Below are 17,350 nucleotides of genomic sequence, written 5' to 3'. Positions count from 1 at the left end.
AATTGGGCTAGAATTACCTTGAAAAAGTTTTCATCTAGTTCATTAATTAAATTATGGTCTGAAAAAAAAGTAAAAGAAAAAACTGCATGAACTAGAAAAAGAAATATGTAGTATGATTTTTGTTTAATTGTAAGAAAACTGTGTGTGCCTAATAAATTATATTCATTTGTTATAACGGTTTTTGAATGTTTTTCTTATTTTTACATTTAATATTATATTTATAAAGTTTTAGTTATTGCAGATATTTTATATTTGTCATGTAATGTGTTAGGCATTTCCATATTTCTACGTTAGGAATGTATATATAAGTTGACTCTCTGTCTCTTAGGATACCTTACTCAATCTTTCTTCTTGGGTGTTTTTACCTTATGTAAAATGTTGATGTGGGGATGCCTGGCTGGCTCAGTTAGTGAAGTGTCCAACTTTGGATCAGGTCATGATCTCGTGGTTTGTGAGTTTGAGCCCCTCATCAGGCTTTCTGCTGTCAGCACAGAGCCCTCTTGGGATCCTGTCCCCATCTCTTTATGCCCCTGCCTTACTTGTGTGCATGCTTGCTCTCTAAAAAAAAAAAAAAAAAAAAAAAAGTAAAAATTCCATGATTATGGCCTTTTGCTTTTTAAAATATATAAAGTCACTCATAAACATTTTATAACTCTTGTATTTAGCCCCATACTACCTTTTCCTTCCAGATATTGTAGTTTTCAGTTCTAAAATTTTCAAATTATCAGTTGATTCTCTTTTGTAATTTTTCTTTCCCTAATTAAAACTGCATTTTTGCATTTATTTCAAGAATTTGCTCCTTAACCTTATTGGGGATGATTATAGTTTTTTTAAAGTTTGATGATTCCAACATGAGCATCATTCTGAGGTTGACATTTGTTGATTATCCTTTCACTGGAGCATTTTCCTGGTTGTGTGTGTGTGTGTGTGTGTGTGTGTGTGTGAGAGAGAGAGAGAGAGAGAGAGAGAGAGAGAGATGTCCAGGAAGTTTGGCTGGTATACTGGACATTTTCAGTATTATACTGTAGGACTTCATTAAAATCGTCTTAAGAATGTGGATTTGTTTTCTTTAGCCAACATTCAACTTGGTTAGGTTCAGGATGCAAGTTCTGTCTTGCCTTTTTGTAGCAGTTTTAATGTCAGTTCCATTTTACAAGCATTTTGCATGTTGCTCTTTAGGTGTACCCAAAACATGTGCCACTCAGGAGTTAGTGGTTTATATAGATTTTTGTTCTCAAAGCTTTTGCTGGGTTTGTTTTGGGTGTGTTTCACACAAACAATTCCAGAATGAGCCCAAGACTTTCATTTATTTCTTTTTTAAATTTTAAAATGTTTTATTTATTTCTGAGAGAGAGAGAGACAGTGTGAACAGGGGAGGGTCAGAGAGAGAGGGAGACACAGAATCTGAAACAGGCTCTAGGCTCTGAGCTATCAGCACAGAGCCTGATGCAGGGCTCAAACCCTTGAACCGTGAGATCATGACCTGAGCCAAAGTTGGACGTTTAACTGACTGAGCCACCCAGGTGCCCCAAGACTTTTAAATTCATACACAGAAGGAGGGGATCCTTTTCAGATCTCTGTGTGACTCCCATACTCTATCTAGATCCCAAGGCACCCTTTTCTCAAAAAATCAAGTTTCTCTCCATGTTGAGCCTTCAGCGTTGAAGTGGTAAGAAAGAAAAGGGGATTCCTCACCATACTTTTTGGGCTCTTTTCCTAGTTCCTCTATCTGGAAATTGCTATTCTTTTGGTGGGGGGGGGGGATTAGGTGCTGGCCACAGTTGCTGCCTGCCCTCTGACCCTTAGTGTGTCGTGTGAGAAATGAGAGAGGGGAAGAAAAGATTGCTCCTGGTGCCCACCTCATCATGGAGGAGTCCTTTTACCTGGCAAGGTAAAAGTGTTCTGGCAAGACGAAAGGGGCTTCCTCTAGCGTGTCTGCTTCTAGCACTGGCTGTGCGACTCAGCCGGCTCTCTGGCATTGAAGCCTGTAGATAATACAGTTATTTACAGCATAAAACAATAGGAAATTTACTTCGGTCCCTTCTCCTGCCATCGCTGGTTATTGTTCTACTCCAGTTTCTGGTCAGCTTCCTGTTGATTTTACTTCTCAGTCTTCAGGTAGTCGCTTTTTTTGTATTTATTGTGGCCGGTTCAGTTGTTCTCAGTGGGGGAGAGAGGCGGTGTTGGCTTGCTCCATCTTGGCTCGCTGTAACTCTTGTGTACCTTTCTAAGAGATTTTTGTTGTTGTTTTGAGAATTAGAGAGGGGGAAGAGGGGCCCAGAAGGATGGGGGGGGAGAGAGAGAGAGAGAGAGAGAGAGAGAGACGGAGAGCGTGCGCGTGTGCACACGCGAGAGAGAATAATCCCACTTTGTACATGGAGCCTGACTAGGGACTCCATGTCCCCTATGTGAGATCATGACCTGAGCTGAAATCCAGAGTCACCCAGGTGCCCCGAGAGTATTGTTTTATCCACTTTATTCCAAGAATTTGGAAAGGAATTGTAAATTTTTGTACTGAATTAAAGGAGCACACAAATAATTTTTTGTGGTCTAAATTTAGTTTTTTAAGTAGTAGTTTTGGGAGGAGAGTTGATTATAGTTTCTCTTTGTTACTAACACAGTTTTAAACTATAAGCTAGATTCTGAAATAAATGGCTACCTTTTTATAAGAGTGTTCAAAACTATAGTATTAACCTTAGACCCCTGCCAGGGTTGAGAAATAGTGTTCTGCTTAGTAATATAAAAGGTTAATTATGTGAAAATACTTTAGTCCATAGGAAAAAATAATTAGTTACAAAGCATGTAAACATTTATGTTTGTCATAATAATTTTGTTAGCATTTATATACATATCAAAATCTGGCTTTTTAAACAATGTTTATTTTTGGGAGAGGTGCAAGCAGGGGAGGGGCCAAGAGAGGGTGACAGAGGATCTTCGGCTGGTTTTGCACTGACAGGCTAACAGCAGCAAGCCTGATGGGAGTCTTAAACCCATGAACCATGAGATCGTGACCTGAACCTAAGTCGGATGCTCAACCGACTAAGCCACCCAGATGTCCTTTTTTTTTTTTTTTTTTTTTTAAACTAGAGGATTCTACCCCAGCCTACTGCCTCATTAAAAGCTTAGTATATAGGTTTGATCTTACGAGACAGATGTTTGCATCTGTTTCAGATTTATAATTTTAAGAAAATAGGTATCATTTTTCCTGATAATATCTTACACTTTTATATTTGCTGTTTTTTATTTTAGAGAGTACATATAAGCTGGGGAGAGGGGCAGATGGGAAGGGAAGGGGGAGGAGAGAAAAGAGAGATCTTAAATAGGTTCCGTGCTCAGTGCAGAGACTGACTCCAGGCTCGATCCCATGACCCTAGGATCATGACCTGAGCCAAAATCAAGAGTCAGATGCTCAACCTACTGAGCCACCCAGGTGCCCCACCTTTTTTTTTTTTAAAGGGGTTCTGGATTTGAGATCCTGACAAAGGTGTGGCTTTGCATACCCTTCACTAAATAATATTACTTTCATTGTATACTTAATTATACTTGGCAAACTGTTAGAATATTACCCGTCTCCAGAAGCACACTGTCTGTTCCATGAGGACAGAAATGTTGTCAGTCTCTTCTGTTGAGTCCATAGGGCCTGGCACTAATGAGTGATTTTGGGATGAATGATTTATTGTTGGATTATAGAGAATTTGCATTTTTTGTCATCTTTGGGCTTTTAAAAATATTTTCCAATTTTTCTGTACTAAAATATAATCACAGAAAAAGTGATTTAAAGCCTAAAAGCCTTTAGGTTATATTTTAAAGGGAAAGATTCTTTCTTAATTTTGCTCACTGATTTTTAAATGTTGTAACATTTTAGATTTTATGTACTGTAATGTTTCAGTTACATGTGGTTTATTTATTTCAAAGATGCATTTGAAACACTGGAAATTAAAAAAAAATTTTAACCTTTATTTTTGAGAGAGAGAATGCAAGCGAGGAAAGAACAGAGAGAGAGGGAGACACAGAATTCGAAGCAGGCTCCATCCAGGCTTGGAGCTGTCAACACAGAGCCCGACACTGGGCTTGAACTCACAACATGAGATCATGACATGAGCCAAAGTTGGACGTTTAACTAACTGAGCCATCCAAGCGCCCCAAAACATTGGAAATTTTTATATTGGTACAGTATTAGTGTAAAATCAGGAACTGTGCCTTTGTTAAAAGCTTGATCAGGGGGTCCTAGCAGAATATCTGTAACATACATCTTTTGCTCTAAAAAATTCTCATTGCTCCAGAATATTGCTATTTTAACAGAAATAACCCAAGTTTATGTATAGTTTTAATTCAAACATTTCTTACAAAGAAATTTACTTTAAAAATCTGAGTTAGGGGTGCCTGGGTGGTTCAGTCAGTTAAATGTCCAACTTTAGCTCAGGTCATGATCCTGTGGTCTGTGAGTTTGAGCCCCATGTCAGGCTCTGCACTGACAGCTCAGAGCCTGGAGTCTGCTTTGCATTCTGTGTCCTCCCCCCTCTCTCTGCCCCTCCCCTGTTCACATTCTCTTTCACAAAAGTAAAAAACATTAAAAAAGTAAAAAAAAATCTGAGTATAAATTCCCTATTGGTCACATTATTCTTTTAGAACATGCTTTTAATGTTGCATTTTCTTTGTAATGAATCTGTTAATTTTCTTGTTACTTTTTGGTTACATTTTATTATGTCAAGTGCAACTGATTTTATGCTACTTCAATACATGTTTATAGTATCTAATATTTTATGTTGTATCTCAAATCAAAAGTAATACAGAAGATCCTGGTATAAAGGAGAGGAGAACTTGCATATTAGGGAGTGACAAATTTTGGGTATAGAGAACACTTAGTTTTTTGACCTGTTGAAGTAAACTTTGTAATGAAGTATACTGATTCTCTGGTATTACAGTCGGAGAATAATCTTTTAAAACAACTTTATCAGTGAAACAAGTCTCTTAACTTACTTTTTTATTCCTATGTAGTATATTGATTCTCAGGTATTACAGTCGGAGAATAATCTTTTTAAAATGACTTTATCAGTGAAACAAGTCTCTTACTTTTTGTTCCTATATGCAAAATACTGAATTTCTATTTTTTACTTTTCAAGTTATTTAGGAAAACAAATTTTTTAAATTTTAATTTTTGACTTTGAATTATAAAAATAATTTTCACAAATATTTTGTGAAAGTTAAAAAATTTAAACAGTCAAGATAAAGTGAAGAAAAATCATTTCTTTCTGATTTTAACTGTATAAGTTTTCTGTTGCTGCTTAACACATTGCCACAAACTTAGCTTGTGGCTTAAAGGACCACAGATTTATTTTACAAATTCCATGGGTCACAATCCAAGCACTAGTTTGCTGCCTTTGCTGATGGGCTCACCAGGCCAAAATCAAGGTGTCCACTAGGCTGTATGCTCTCATTCAATACAGGGGTTTCTCTTCCAACCTCATTTTGGTTGTTGACTGAATACTGTTCCTTGCTGTTTACAGGGCTGAGGTCTCTGTTTGCTAGCCATGGGTTGGGGATTGCTCTCAGTTCCTACCAGCTACCTTCAGGTCCTGGTAGTCATGTGGTCCCTCACGCGGCCATGTGAGAGAGCTAGATCTTTGGTGTCTCTTCTAATGATGCTAGTCCTATTGAGTCAGTCTTAAAATCTCTTGTGACTTTACCTCCAGATAGGCTCTGGACCGTTTTCAAATACAGTCACATTAGTGGTTGGGGAGTCAACATAAGAATTTGCAGGGAGAGGGGCGCCTGGGTGGCTTAGTTGGTTAAGCGTCCGATTTTCGCTTAGGTCATGATCTCGCAGTTTGTGGGTTCGGGCCCCGCGTCGGGCTCTGTGCTGACTGCCAGCTCAGAGCCTGGAGCCTGTATCAGTCTGTGACTCCCTCTCTCTCTGACCCTCCCCTGCTCACGCTGTCTGTCTGTCTGTCTGTCTGTCTCTCTCTCTCTCTCTCTCTCCCCCACTCTCCTAGAAATAAAAAAAAAAAAAAAAAAAAAGAATTTGCAGGGAGAGATACTATGGAGGACCATTGTGGCAAGTAGAGTTAAAACAAGATTGTATTAAAATATAATTATTATATTTTTCAAAGTAACATAGGGCATGTAATTTTTTTAAGGACAAAAGAGATTTTATTTGAAGCTCTTCCTTCACACCTTATGCTGGATCCTCCAAAAAGAAAAATGTTTTAGTTCTTAACACTTTAGTTCTTCTGATGATTACCTTCATATATCTAAGAAGTATTTCTATAACACTGTTTCTTGAATGATTGATTTTAGATATTTTTTGACTTTTTTGCAAGAATAAATGAGGCATTAGTTCACTTGTGTTGCTCTTGCTCTCTTTAATACCTTAATTTTATGTGTTAGGACTCTGGATTTAAGCAGGACAAATCATTTTCCTCTGGCTCTATCTTCTATGTGTACTGTGGCTTGTGGTTTCCTCTTTACGTTGTCAGTTACTAATCCCCTTAATTATATTTCCATTTTTTGTAAATTTGTAACATCTTTTTTGCTGATTATACTTCCCTTCCTATTCTGTTTTCATTGTGAGGGTTTTTTTTTTTTTACGCCTATTTAAAATTTTATTCCTTTATTGTCCTCTTAATAGGAAGAGGAGAAAAATGTCTGTAGTCGGCATGCTGTCTTGACTTGAAAGTATCAGGATTGTTTGTTCCAGGATTTTTTGTAATTTCTGATTTTCAGATTTTGGAGATTTGAGGGACTTTAAATAGTACTTTCAAGGCAGTAAAGGACCATTGTTGGGAAAGATGGATTGGACTGATCACTTTTTTAGTTATATTAGGCTTACATAGGGGTTAATTCCATTGATCATGGAACCACACCCTTAAACATTAACCTGTAAATGAACAAGATTTTACCTACATTTGGTGGTTCTTCTCTGGGTAGTCAGTTAATAAGTTCTTTGTTGGGCATTTCCAAGGTAATGATAGAATTCATGTAATACCTATGCTCAAATTGAGAAAGGCACTAAAATTTTTGAAGCGAATTTCCTTAAAATAACAGCATGAAGTACAGCATCTTGTTAGATTTTGGGTAATGAGTCAGACTCAGTGTGGAAGAGGGTAGATGAGGGAGGACATCGAGTATACTTTCCAGGGACATGAGATTCCAGCATTTATCCAAAAGAAAAAAAAGTGCATGTTTCTAGGATTGAGAAATATTGCCCAAAATCAGGATTGGCTGGCTTTTTGTAGGTAACTTCTGTTGGAACATACCCTGCCCGTTCATGTGTGAATTGGTCCTTGGTTGCTTTCTTGTAACGGGTAGAGACCATGTAGCCTTAAAGTGTAAAATACTTATTGTGGTGACTATTCCTTGGCCTAATTAATAGCTGACAACTACAACTTTAGAAATCTGTATTCTAAATAAGTTTTTGTTGGAGTAGCCAGCAGCAACTAAGATATCTCAGTGTAGGTAAAAAAATTTTTCTCAAAACTTGATTAAAGTCATTAGAAACTGATTTGATAAATTATTGTTTTCAGATCTAAAAATTACAGTTGATGTGCCTACAAGTTTCCAAAGGGATTGAAACATAAGGAAGGAATTAATTAGCCTGAAACCCAGGCTATTGTTTAATGTCTTTGTTTAAATAAGTCTTGAGTAGCCAAAGGAAAGGACAGGTCAAGACTGGGACTTCATTTCACTTACTGAGGTCAGACAGATAAGGAGAATCTGTATAAATAAAGGATTGTCACATGAGATTAAATAACGTTTGAACATACCATTTGAGGGGAAGAGGCTTGGTTTTAGGAAACAAAGTTCAGACATAGCAAGTATCAATAGCCCCAGAAAAGTTAAAATAGTCTTAACAAAGGGAATAATTTGATGGAACAAACTAACAGGAATCAGCAGCCACTTTACACTTTAGAAAACAGTGTAGCAGGGAGCCAGAACTCAAGAAATTGATGGGTGGGATTAAAACCTATACATGAGAACACTGGGTGTCTAGAGAGCCCAGAGAGCTTAGAGTGCATGCAGCCCTGGTCTTCTGAGCCAAGCATGAGGTGGGAATCATCATACAAATGGAAAAAAGGTCCCAGAATAAACTTTCACTCTTCTCCAGCATTTTCCAGTGTAAAACCCCAGATCACATTTTGAGAGTACAGGGAGAATAACATTCCCAATTTTTGGTGAGGGTTTGGTATATCTGATTAGAATGAGGACTGAAATGAAGCTTGGCACTTCCTAATGGCAGTATTGTAGCAGAATTAAGTTATCGTTGGGTAATACAGGTTTATTACTGTCTATCAGGCATTATGTCACATCCTGTAGATCTAAAAATTAAATATACTCTCTTGATATACATTGGGTTATTTATAAATGTTCTTAAAAGCTTTGAGTGACCTGACAGCATATTTCATTGCTACTTTCTTTTTTTAAAATACTGAATGTTGTAGTGATAGTCACACAATTCTCAACAAATAGTCTTTGATGGAGGTCCTAGAGGATTGAGTTTGATGTTGGGAATTGACAACAATGGAATATATAGCACACCTATATTGGGAGATAGAATTGAATAGAAAGAAAAGTGGATAATGACAAGCTGTCTATGAAGTCGTGTCACATTAGTTCGTTAGATGTATAAATTTATACACCACCTACCTCAAAGGAACTTTGAAACAGCTTATCAAAATTAGACACCCATGAAAATACATTTTATTTTTAGATTCAATAAAACTAATAGTTAAATATAGCACAGAAGTAGATGCCAGTAGGCATTTGAGATTTATGTTCAGACAAGTAAAATAAACATCAATCAGTAGGCTCAGTTAGAAGCCATGCCACAAGATGAGAGAAACATATTAAGGTTTTTTTTATTATTATTAAAAAAGTAAGCCTGGGGAAACTAGCTGAATCATTATCCTGCTTCTGTATTTAAGGAGAATATACTTTGGGAATTCTTGCATAAGTGATTTTTTTGGGGTTAAAGGTAATTTCTTTAACAGATTGGTAAAACACAGTGTACTTAAAGTTTAGTAAAAGCATTTGGTGAGGAATTAAAGGAAATGATCTGTGCCCATATTCTGATGATCAGATTTAATAAGGAAATGAGATTTTAGAGAATCCAGAGTAATGGTTAGTTGGAAGCATATGTATTAGGTGAGCCTTGGAAAAGCACTTCATTATCAGTATTTCTCTGAGTACTACCTTAAATTTCTGCAGTAGCTGCATTTAAAAAGGGGGAGGAGGGGCGCCTGGGTGGCTTAGTCGGATAAGTGTCCGACTTTCGCTTAGGTCATGATCTTGCAGTTCGTGGGTTCGAGCCCCGCGTCGGGCTCTGTGCTGACTGCCAGCTCAGAGCCTGGAGCCTATTTCAGAGTCTGTGTCTCCCTCTCTCTCTGACCCTCCCCTGCTCATGCTGTCTCTCTCTCTCTCTCCTAGAAATAAATTTTAAAAAAATATTAAAAAAGGGGGGGGGAGGAGATCTCTGGGGAAAGATGACTTTTGAAAATGTTTTTATAAGTCTAAATTACATGTCCGTGTGCCATAATATGGACTAATGCTTTATTGAGACTTCGGGGCTTTGCTACACAAAATATATAGTCAAGTGTGGGAACAACCTGATGCATCTTCATTGCCCTAGTCATATAAATTATTCTAGAATGGACTTGTAAGTAGTTGAGTGAATAAATGTTTGATGGATCCTTTAATATTACTCATTTAAATGGAGAACACCCCAAAGAGAAGGATTTTAATTTTAATAATGGCTAACTCTATTGAGTAATTTTTTTCTGTTCTAAAAGCTTTATTATATGTGGTGTTTCTATGAAATGAGTTTCACTTTTTGAATGCGAAAACTAATTTTCAGAGGTTTAGCAACTTGTAATAAGGTGACATAGTTGGAATTCCTATCCAGGTCTTTCTGTGCAAAGCTTGTACAGTGTTGTGTTTTATGTGTATTTGTTAATTTTAATTTATTCTTAACAAATACTTATTTTCTCCCAGACACTGAAGATAGTTTGGAGAAGAGGAAACAAATCTAAACAAAAAAAGACGCAGTTTCTCTTCTTGAGCTTCTATTCTGTAGTGGGTCTCAGATGGGCAGCAGCCAGAGCCTACTGAGAAATTCTGGGAAATTGACCTTTACTTTTTACATACAGCTTTTTGTAAGCATTGTAGAATGTGTTGATGTTATTTTGTACCTGTTAAGTAGACTGGCATATGGGTAGGAATTGAAGCCACAAATATATTAAAACTCCCTGTGAGGGGCACCCGAGCAGCTCAGCCAGTTAAGCATCTGGCTTTGGCTCAGGTCATGATCTCACGGTTCATGAATTCCAGCCCTGCGTCGCGTTCTGCACTGACAGCTTGGAGCCTGGAGCCTGCTTCAGATTCTCTATCTTCCTCTCCTCTCCTCCCTGGCTATGCTTGCTCACTTGTTCTCTCTCTCTCTCTCTCTCTCTCTCTCTCTGGCTATGCTTGCTCACTTGTTCTCTCTCTCTCTCTCTGTCTCTCTCTCTGGCTATGCTTGCTCACTTGTTCTCTCTCTCTCTCTCTCTCTCTGGCTATGCTTGCTCACTTGTTGTCTCTCTCTCTCTCTCTCTCTTACACACACACACACACAAATAAATATTTTTAAAATTCCCTGTGAATTTGACAGAGGTACCTTCTTAAATCGTCTGATGAGATCTTGACCCTAATGGGTGGCAGTGTACAGGTGGGCACCTCTGTGGGTACTTTAAGGAAAGGACATTTATATTCCTCTCACAGTTGATTTCAGCTTGAACAGCTTGAACAGCTCTTGTATCATTAATGTCATATTAACTTAAACTGTAGTAAAGGAACCTACCTTCTTTGCCCTTGGTGTTACTGTCATTTGTGACAGTTCTTTTAAAAATCACGTGTTAGTTAAATGATCAACAAGTAAATGTCAGAGTACTATGATGAGTGCTTCAGAGGTGAGTGACAGAGGAAGAGCATGAAAGGGGAGGTATTGATCTGGCTGGGAAGGTACGGAAGGCTTTCTTCATTAGATGTTGCTTAAACTAAGATTGATGAGCACACATTAACCAGTGAGACCATGGTGAGGAGTATTCCAAATAGAGAGAATGGGTCCATTTTAAAGGCTTTGTGGCAAGAAACTGGAAAAAGACCATTGTGCCTAGAGCAGAGGGCTCAGGACGGGAGCATGTGGTGAGATGAGACTGGACAGGTGGACAGGAATTGAACCATGTAAATATCCAAAGCACGGGAAGTCATTGATCTTCGTAAGGGGGTATTCATCACCTGATCAGATTAGTTTTTGAAAAGATAGACATGCACATCCTTTTAGAGATGTTCTCTGTGTGGGAGATGAAAGTGATTTGGGCTGTGGTTATGATGGTGGTTGGAGTAGAAAGAAGAGACAAATATGGGGAAAACTGGGTAAAAATTAGTAGAATTCATTGATAGGTGAAGCAAAAGCTGTAGAGGACTCCCTACATTGCTGGTTGACTAACCAACACATTCTGTTTGTTACGTTTAAGTCTGTTCAGATTGTTTCTGCAGTCTTCTAATGGCCAAGCTTAGTTTCCAGACTTGAAATTAATAATGTTGTGTCATTATAGTTAAAATCTTAGCATCATAGAGTGCAATGCAAGTTTTAATGAATATTTACTTAGCTTAGTTATTTGTTCATTGCCTGATTCCCCACCTTTTAAAAAAAGTTATTTATTTATTTATTTTGTGAGAGAGAGTGAGAGCAATTGAGGGAGAAGGGAGAGAGAATCCCAGGCAGGCTCTGCACCATCAGTTCAGAGCCTGATGCAGGGCTCAGATTCACAAACCATGAGATCATGATCTGAGCCAAAGGTGAATGCTTAACCTACTGTGCTGCCCAGGTGCCCCCTTATTTTCCCACCTTTAACTGTTTTTCTTTCTAAGCAGTTTTATTATCCCTTGCTTATATGAGAAGTTTCAGAACAAAATTATTATTTTTTTTGACTTGGAGGATTACTGCTAAACCTTAAATCCCTTGATTTCTAAGAAGTTTTGAGTTATAATTTATATACCATACAGTTAACCAATTGGGTGTATACTTCAGTGGTATTTAGTACAATTGTACATTATTACCACAATCAGTTTTAGAATATTTTTATCACTACCCAAAAGAAATGTTGTACTCATTAGTAGTAATGCATCATTTATCCCAAATTCCCTTAATTGTAGGCAGTCACCAATAGATTTGTGTTTTCTGGACATATCATATAAATGGAATCTTGTAATATCTGGTCTTTTTAATATGGCTTTTTTAACTGAGCATAATGTTTTCAGGGTTCATCTGTTTTGTAGCATGTATCATTCCTTTTTTATGGCTGTTTTGAATGGTTATAACACTGTTCTTGTTTGATGGACATTTGGGTGGTTTCCACTTTTTAAATGACTTTCTTATGAGTAATGTTGCAATGACCATTTGTATACAGTTTTTATGTGACCTTTATTTTCAACTCTTTTGGGTATATACCTGGGAGTGGTATTGCTTTGTCATATTATATATTACTGTGTTTACTTTTAAAGGAACTGCCAAGCCATTTTCCAAAGCTGCTGTACCATTTTACATTCCCACTAGCAATGTATAAGCATTCCAGGTTCTCCACATCCTTTCTCGCTCTTTTTATTAACTGTCTTTTTTATTATAAACAAGTAAATGTGAAGTGGCAACTCATTGTGGGTTTTTTTTTTTAATTTTTTTTTTTTTATTTTGAGAGAGAGAGAAAGCAGGAGGAGGCAGAGAGAGAGGGAGAGACAATCCTAAGCAGGCTCTGTGCTGCTGCCTGTACAGAGCCCCACATGGGGCTTGATTCCGCAAACCTTGAGATGATGACCTGAGCTGAACTCCAAAGTCAGATGGTTAACCGACTGAGCCACCCAGGTGCCCTCTCATTGTGGTTTTGATTTGCATATCTCTGATGGCTAATGATGTTGAACTTGATTTTTAAAAGAAACAAGCACTTTGATTTTATTGAGAATATAAAAATGGAGATGTTTGCTAATTTCATGTAATTGCTTAGAGACCATTAGTTTTGCTGTATTTAAATTTTTTTTTTTTTTATCAGTTGTATTCCCTGAATGACTACAAACCACCCATTTCTAAAGCGAAAATGACCCAAATTACTAAGGCAGCCATCAAAGCTATTAAGGTGAGTAATAAACTTTACACTTGAGTTTTCAGAAGAAAATACTATGGTAATATTTTACAGGAGGCATAATTTTTAAAGATTATACAGTTAACCATTGAGCATCATAGATTTGAATTGCATGGTCTGTTTACACATGAATTTGTTTATAGATACAGTGCAGTTACTATGGATATGTTTTCTCTTTCTTACAAGTTTCCTAATAACATATGCTTTTCTCCAGCTTACTTTATTGTAAGAATATGGTATATGAAACATATAGAAAGTATGTGTTTATCAACATTTCGTTATTGGTAAGGCTTCTGGTCAGTAGTACTTAATTTTGGGGGGAGGCAGATCTTCGACCGTGCAGGCTGTTGGTTGCTCCACTCATGTTGTTTCAGGATCAATGTATATTTTCTTTCTCTTTATAGAGTTAATATATGTTCTTGGGGGAAAAACACAAAAGCAAACATCTGTTATCACCTGCAAACTCTCCTACCTAGAGATAAACATTTAACATTTTGATAAATGTTCTTCCATGAACTTTGAAGCTATCATTTTTCTTTACTTTTCGTAAGCAAGATTTTAGATAGAGCCACATTGTGGAGAATATCTTTATGCTGTTGTATGTCACACTGACTTTACAGAATCTTGGTAAAAGTTTTCTAAATAGAAATTAATGTTTTTTTCTATTCTACTATAGATTTGAAAATTAGACATTATGAAAAGTAATTGAACCTTACTGTTTATAGGACACTTGGAACTGTGGGAAGATGCCCCAGGCATTTAGCCATTGCTCTGATAGAGTGATTTTGAGCCAATCTGTGTTGACTCATGGATATTCTGAAAATCTCAGAGAAAGGTTGGACTTTCTGTAGAAAAATACACAGATGCACAGAATTTTGCATAACATTTCTTGGCTTTATGGACCTTTTAAAGTTCAACCAGACACCTCTTTCTAAGAGGTTCTTGTCCCCAAAGTTAAGACTCCCTGCTTTAGTGGACTGTTAAAGTTGAGAATGAATGTTTCTTTTTAATTATGTTTCAACCAGTGGGTATTTGGTGATATGTTTTCCTATTCTAAATAAAAACATCAGCCATAACCAGAAGCACCAATTATTTGAACAAGTTGTCTTTGGATAACAGCATTATCTATTAGGTGTAACAAATTCCTATTTACAGAGAGAATAGTCACTAGGGGAAAATGCAGATAGTTGATTTTTCAGTGTTCTGGTGGCCAAAGCTTAGTTTTCAGATGTGCCGTTAATTTCTTACATCATTATAGTTAAAATGCCTGTACTTATATGTGGAAAATCAAAGAGGTAATAAGTAATAAGGACAGTAACCAGTAAGCATTTAAGCAAGAGAATTCTTCAAAAAAAGTGATTTTTCAGGGTATCTGATAGGCTTAGTATAGAATATTTAGTCTCCTGGACTTTCTTTATCCTATTTTACATTGTGATCTGACTTTTATGGTCAGGATCTGGAGAGTGTACGAACATGTATATTATTACCATTTTTAGTCTGAAAATAATTGATGTATTTTATACCACTTGAGCAATAATACTTTTTAAAAAAATTTTTCAGTCAAGTATAGTTGACACATAATGTACTAGTCCCAGGTGTACAGCTTAGTGATACAGTGTGTCTGTTCCTTATGCTGTCCTCAACACAAGTGTAGCTGTCATCTGTCACGATACATTACAGAGCCATTGATTGTATTACCAGTGCTGTGCCTTTTGATAACCTGATAATGCCACAGCAGAAAGCCTCTTCACCTATTTGCGCATCCCTCCAACCTCTTCCTTCTGAGAATACTTTTTAATTAAAATAGTCTGGAAGTATTGGTGTCAACATTATTTCTACTTTTCAGGTGTAGGAAGGGTCTAAGAGAAATTAATTTGCAAAGTCAGAATAAATACAGCTAGATTTGAATTCAGGATTTTCTTAATCAAGAACCTAAACATTGATATACTATACTATTTTGATTTATTGTTACCACTTTTAGTATTTTAATTTTCAAAATTCTACATCGATGTTGCAAAATACAGTGAGCAACACATCGTCTTCCCTTAGATTTGCCAGTTGTTAAAATTTTGCTACGTTTGGTTTCTTTCTGTACACACAAACACATTTTTTGGCTGAATTGTTTGAGTTTCAGATTTCATTCATAATAACACTTAAATCCCTAAATATTCGATTTTGAATCTCCCTAAAGACATTTCCTAAGTAATTATATAGCACACTGACCACATGAAAGAAATTTCAGGATCCAGTAAGATCGTACATTATTACATTTATTTGTCCTGTCACTTAGCCTTACCCAGCTTTTTTCTTTTGTTTTTTATGTCATTAACATTTCTAAGAGTTCAGACCTGTTGTTCTGCAGTACTGTATTAATTTTTAAAGATTTTTAACATTTATTTATTTTTGAGAGACAGACCATGAGCAGAGAAGGGGCAGAGAGAGAGAGAGAATCCAAAGCAGGCTCCAGGCTCTGAGCTGTCAGCACAGAGCCTGAAGCAGGGATCGAACCCACAGACTATGAGATCATGACCTGAGCTGAAGTCGGATGCTTAGTTGACTGAGCCACCCAGGCACCCCAGTACTATATTATTTTAAACTGCATTTAGTACATACGTAAATTGAGATTTGAACTGCCTTTTAAGTCAGATTTAAAAGATACTGTGGTTCAAATTGAGGTAAGTCATTCGTTTCTTTAATCAGCGTTTAGAGGCATGATTATTTTGATGGACAGTTGTTAACATTGCACACTGTCAGAGAAATCTCACAGATGAACCTATCAGGGAAGAAGGCCTATGTGAATTGATAAACTTTGAATTAAAGTTTAGTAAGCAGTTTTACTCAGAATTACATGTAGTAAAATGGCTAGACGCAGGAAGCACTGTCAAGTTGTTTTCCAGAAGAATTATTATTTAGTAAAAATCGTTCGGTGTGTAATTAATATTTTGTGTGTTGATTTTAAATGCTTAAGTAGTTCTTACTAACTTTTAAGTAGTTGGCTTGGCTTTTTTACTTAAGCAACTTAAACTTTTGAATTAACTATTCTTTTATACAATGAAAATTTTAGCCAAGCTTAAACTTGGACACTTTGATTTGATGACTATGAGTGATAAGGTTTTTCCTTTCTTTTTCATTTTATAAATATTGGATTTCATGATGCAGTTCAGAGGAATGTTCTTATGTCTCTTTGGTCTAGGAGGATGTTCCTCAAAAATAAAATGCCTGAGGTGAAAAGTATAAATAGAAGCCCAATTGAAGCTCTTTAAACAAATATGCTAGTATGCAATTGCCATGTACCAAAACTTACTGTGCACAAATTCTAGATACCTTTTGTGAAATCTGTAACTTTTATTTTATTCCTTTTTAGGTTTATTCATAGAGTTGTTTCTGAAACTTACATTTATTTTCTTGTAACTGATAGTAGCCCATTACTCATTTTTAATCTGTGTGTTGCCTTTACTTTGATTTGTTTTGGCTGATCCGTGAGAACTTAATACCTCTCTATACCTTATTACATATACTTGTTCCATTTCCAGGAGAAGCAGAAGGAGATAATGAAGTTGAAAACAACTCCTTTGCATTCATTTATTAATACTATTGGTTGAGTTATTTGATTTTTCTAGTATAGTATATGTATTATATACTATATTCTTACAATTGAGTTAGCTGGGGAAATAAGATGTTATTAAGAAAATCATAAGAGAAAATACATGGTACTATACTTTATTTATTGAAAAAAATCAGCGTGTAAGTTCAAACCTGTGTTCAAGGGTCAGTTGTACTGTCCATGTATGTATGTACATCAAGAATCCCCTTTAATAATTAGATACCATAGTTACTTGCTTATGAATGGGAGTGACATGCTTGTCTTAAAATTCATGATTAAAATTTATTGTTTAGATAAACCTCTGAAGCTATGTTAAACCTTTTGTTAACAGGAAGATTTGAATCTAATTGAACAAATTTTAAAAGCACACTTCATGTTTTTTCTTTTAGTTCTATAAACATGTGGTACAGAGTGTTGAGAAATTCATTCAGAAAGTAAGTATATAATTTTCCATATATATACTAAATGTACTGTAATTCTAGATTAATGCCTTGTGCTCTACTCTTTTAAATAAAATACTCAAGTTTAAATTGTTTTGATGGACTGTTAAGTGATTTCACTTATTTTCTAATTAATAAAT

General features: G+C 36.2%; 1 protein-coding gene across 1 annotated transcript in view; it reads left to right on the top strand.

Annotated features, from left to right (window-relative positions):
- The window catches only part of SCAF8 (SR-related CTD associated factor 8), a 95,546-nt gene that overhangs the window by 22,730 nt on the left and 55,466 nt on the right, over nucleotides 1-17,350 (top strand). The window contains 2 exon segments of the mRNA XM_039234106.1: nucleotides 13,077-13,160; nucleotides 17,160-17,204. Coding sequence (XP_039090037.1) covers nucleotides 13,077-13,160; nucleotides 17,160-17,204 — 129 coding nt within the window.

This window comes from Hyaena hyaena, unplaced genomic scaffold (genome assembly GCF_003009895.1).
Source record: "Hyaena hyaena isolate Hyena2069 unplaced genomic scaffold, ASM300989v1 scaffold_81, whole genome shotgun sequence".
Taxonomy (NCBI): Eukaryota; Metazoa; Chordata; class Mammalia; order Carnivora; family Hyaenidae; genus Hyaena; species Hyaena hyaena.
Note: the sequence above shows the minus strand (reverse complement) of the source record. Positions and strands in the feature narration are given on the sequence as shown.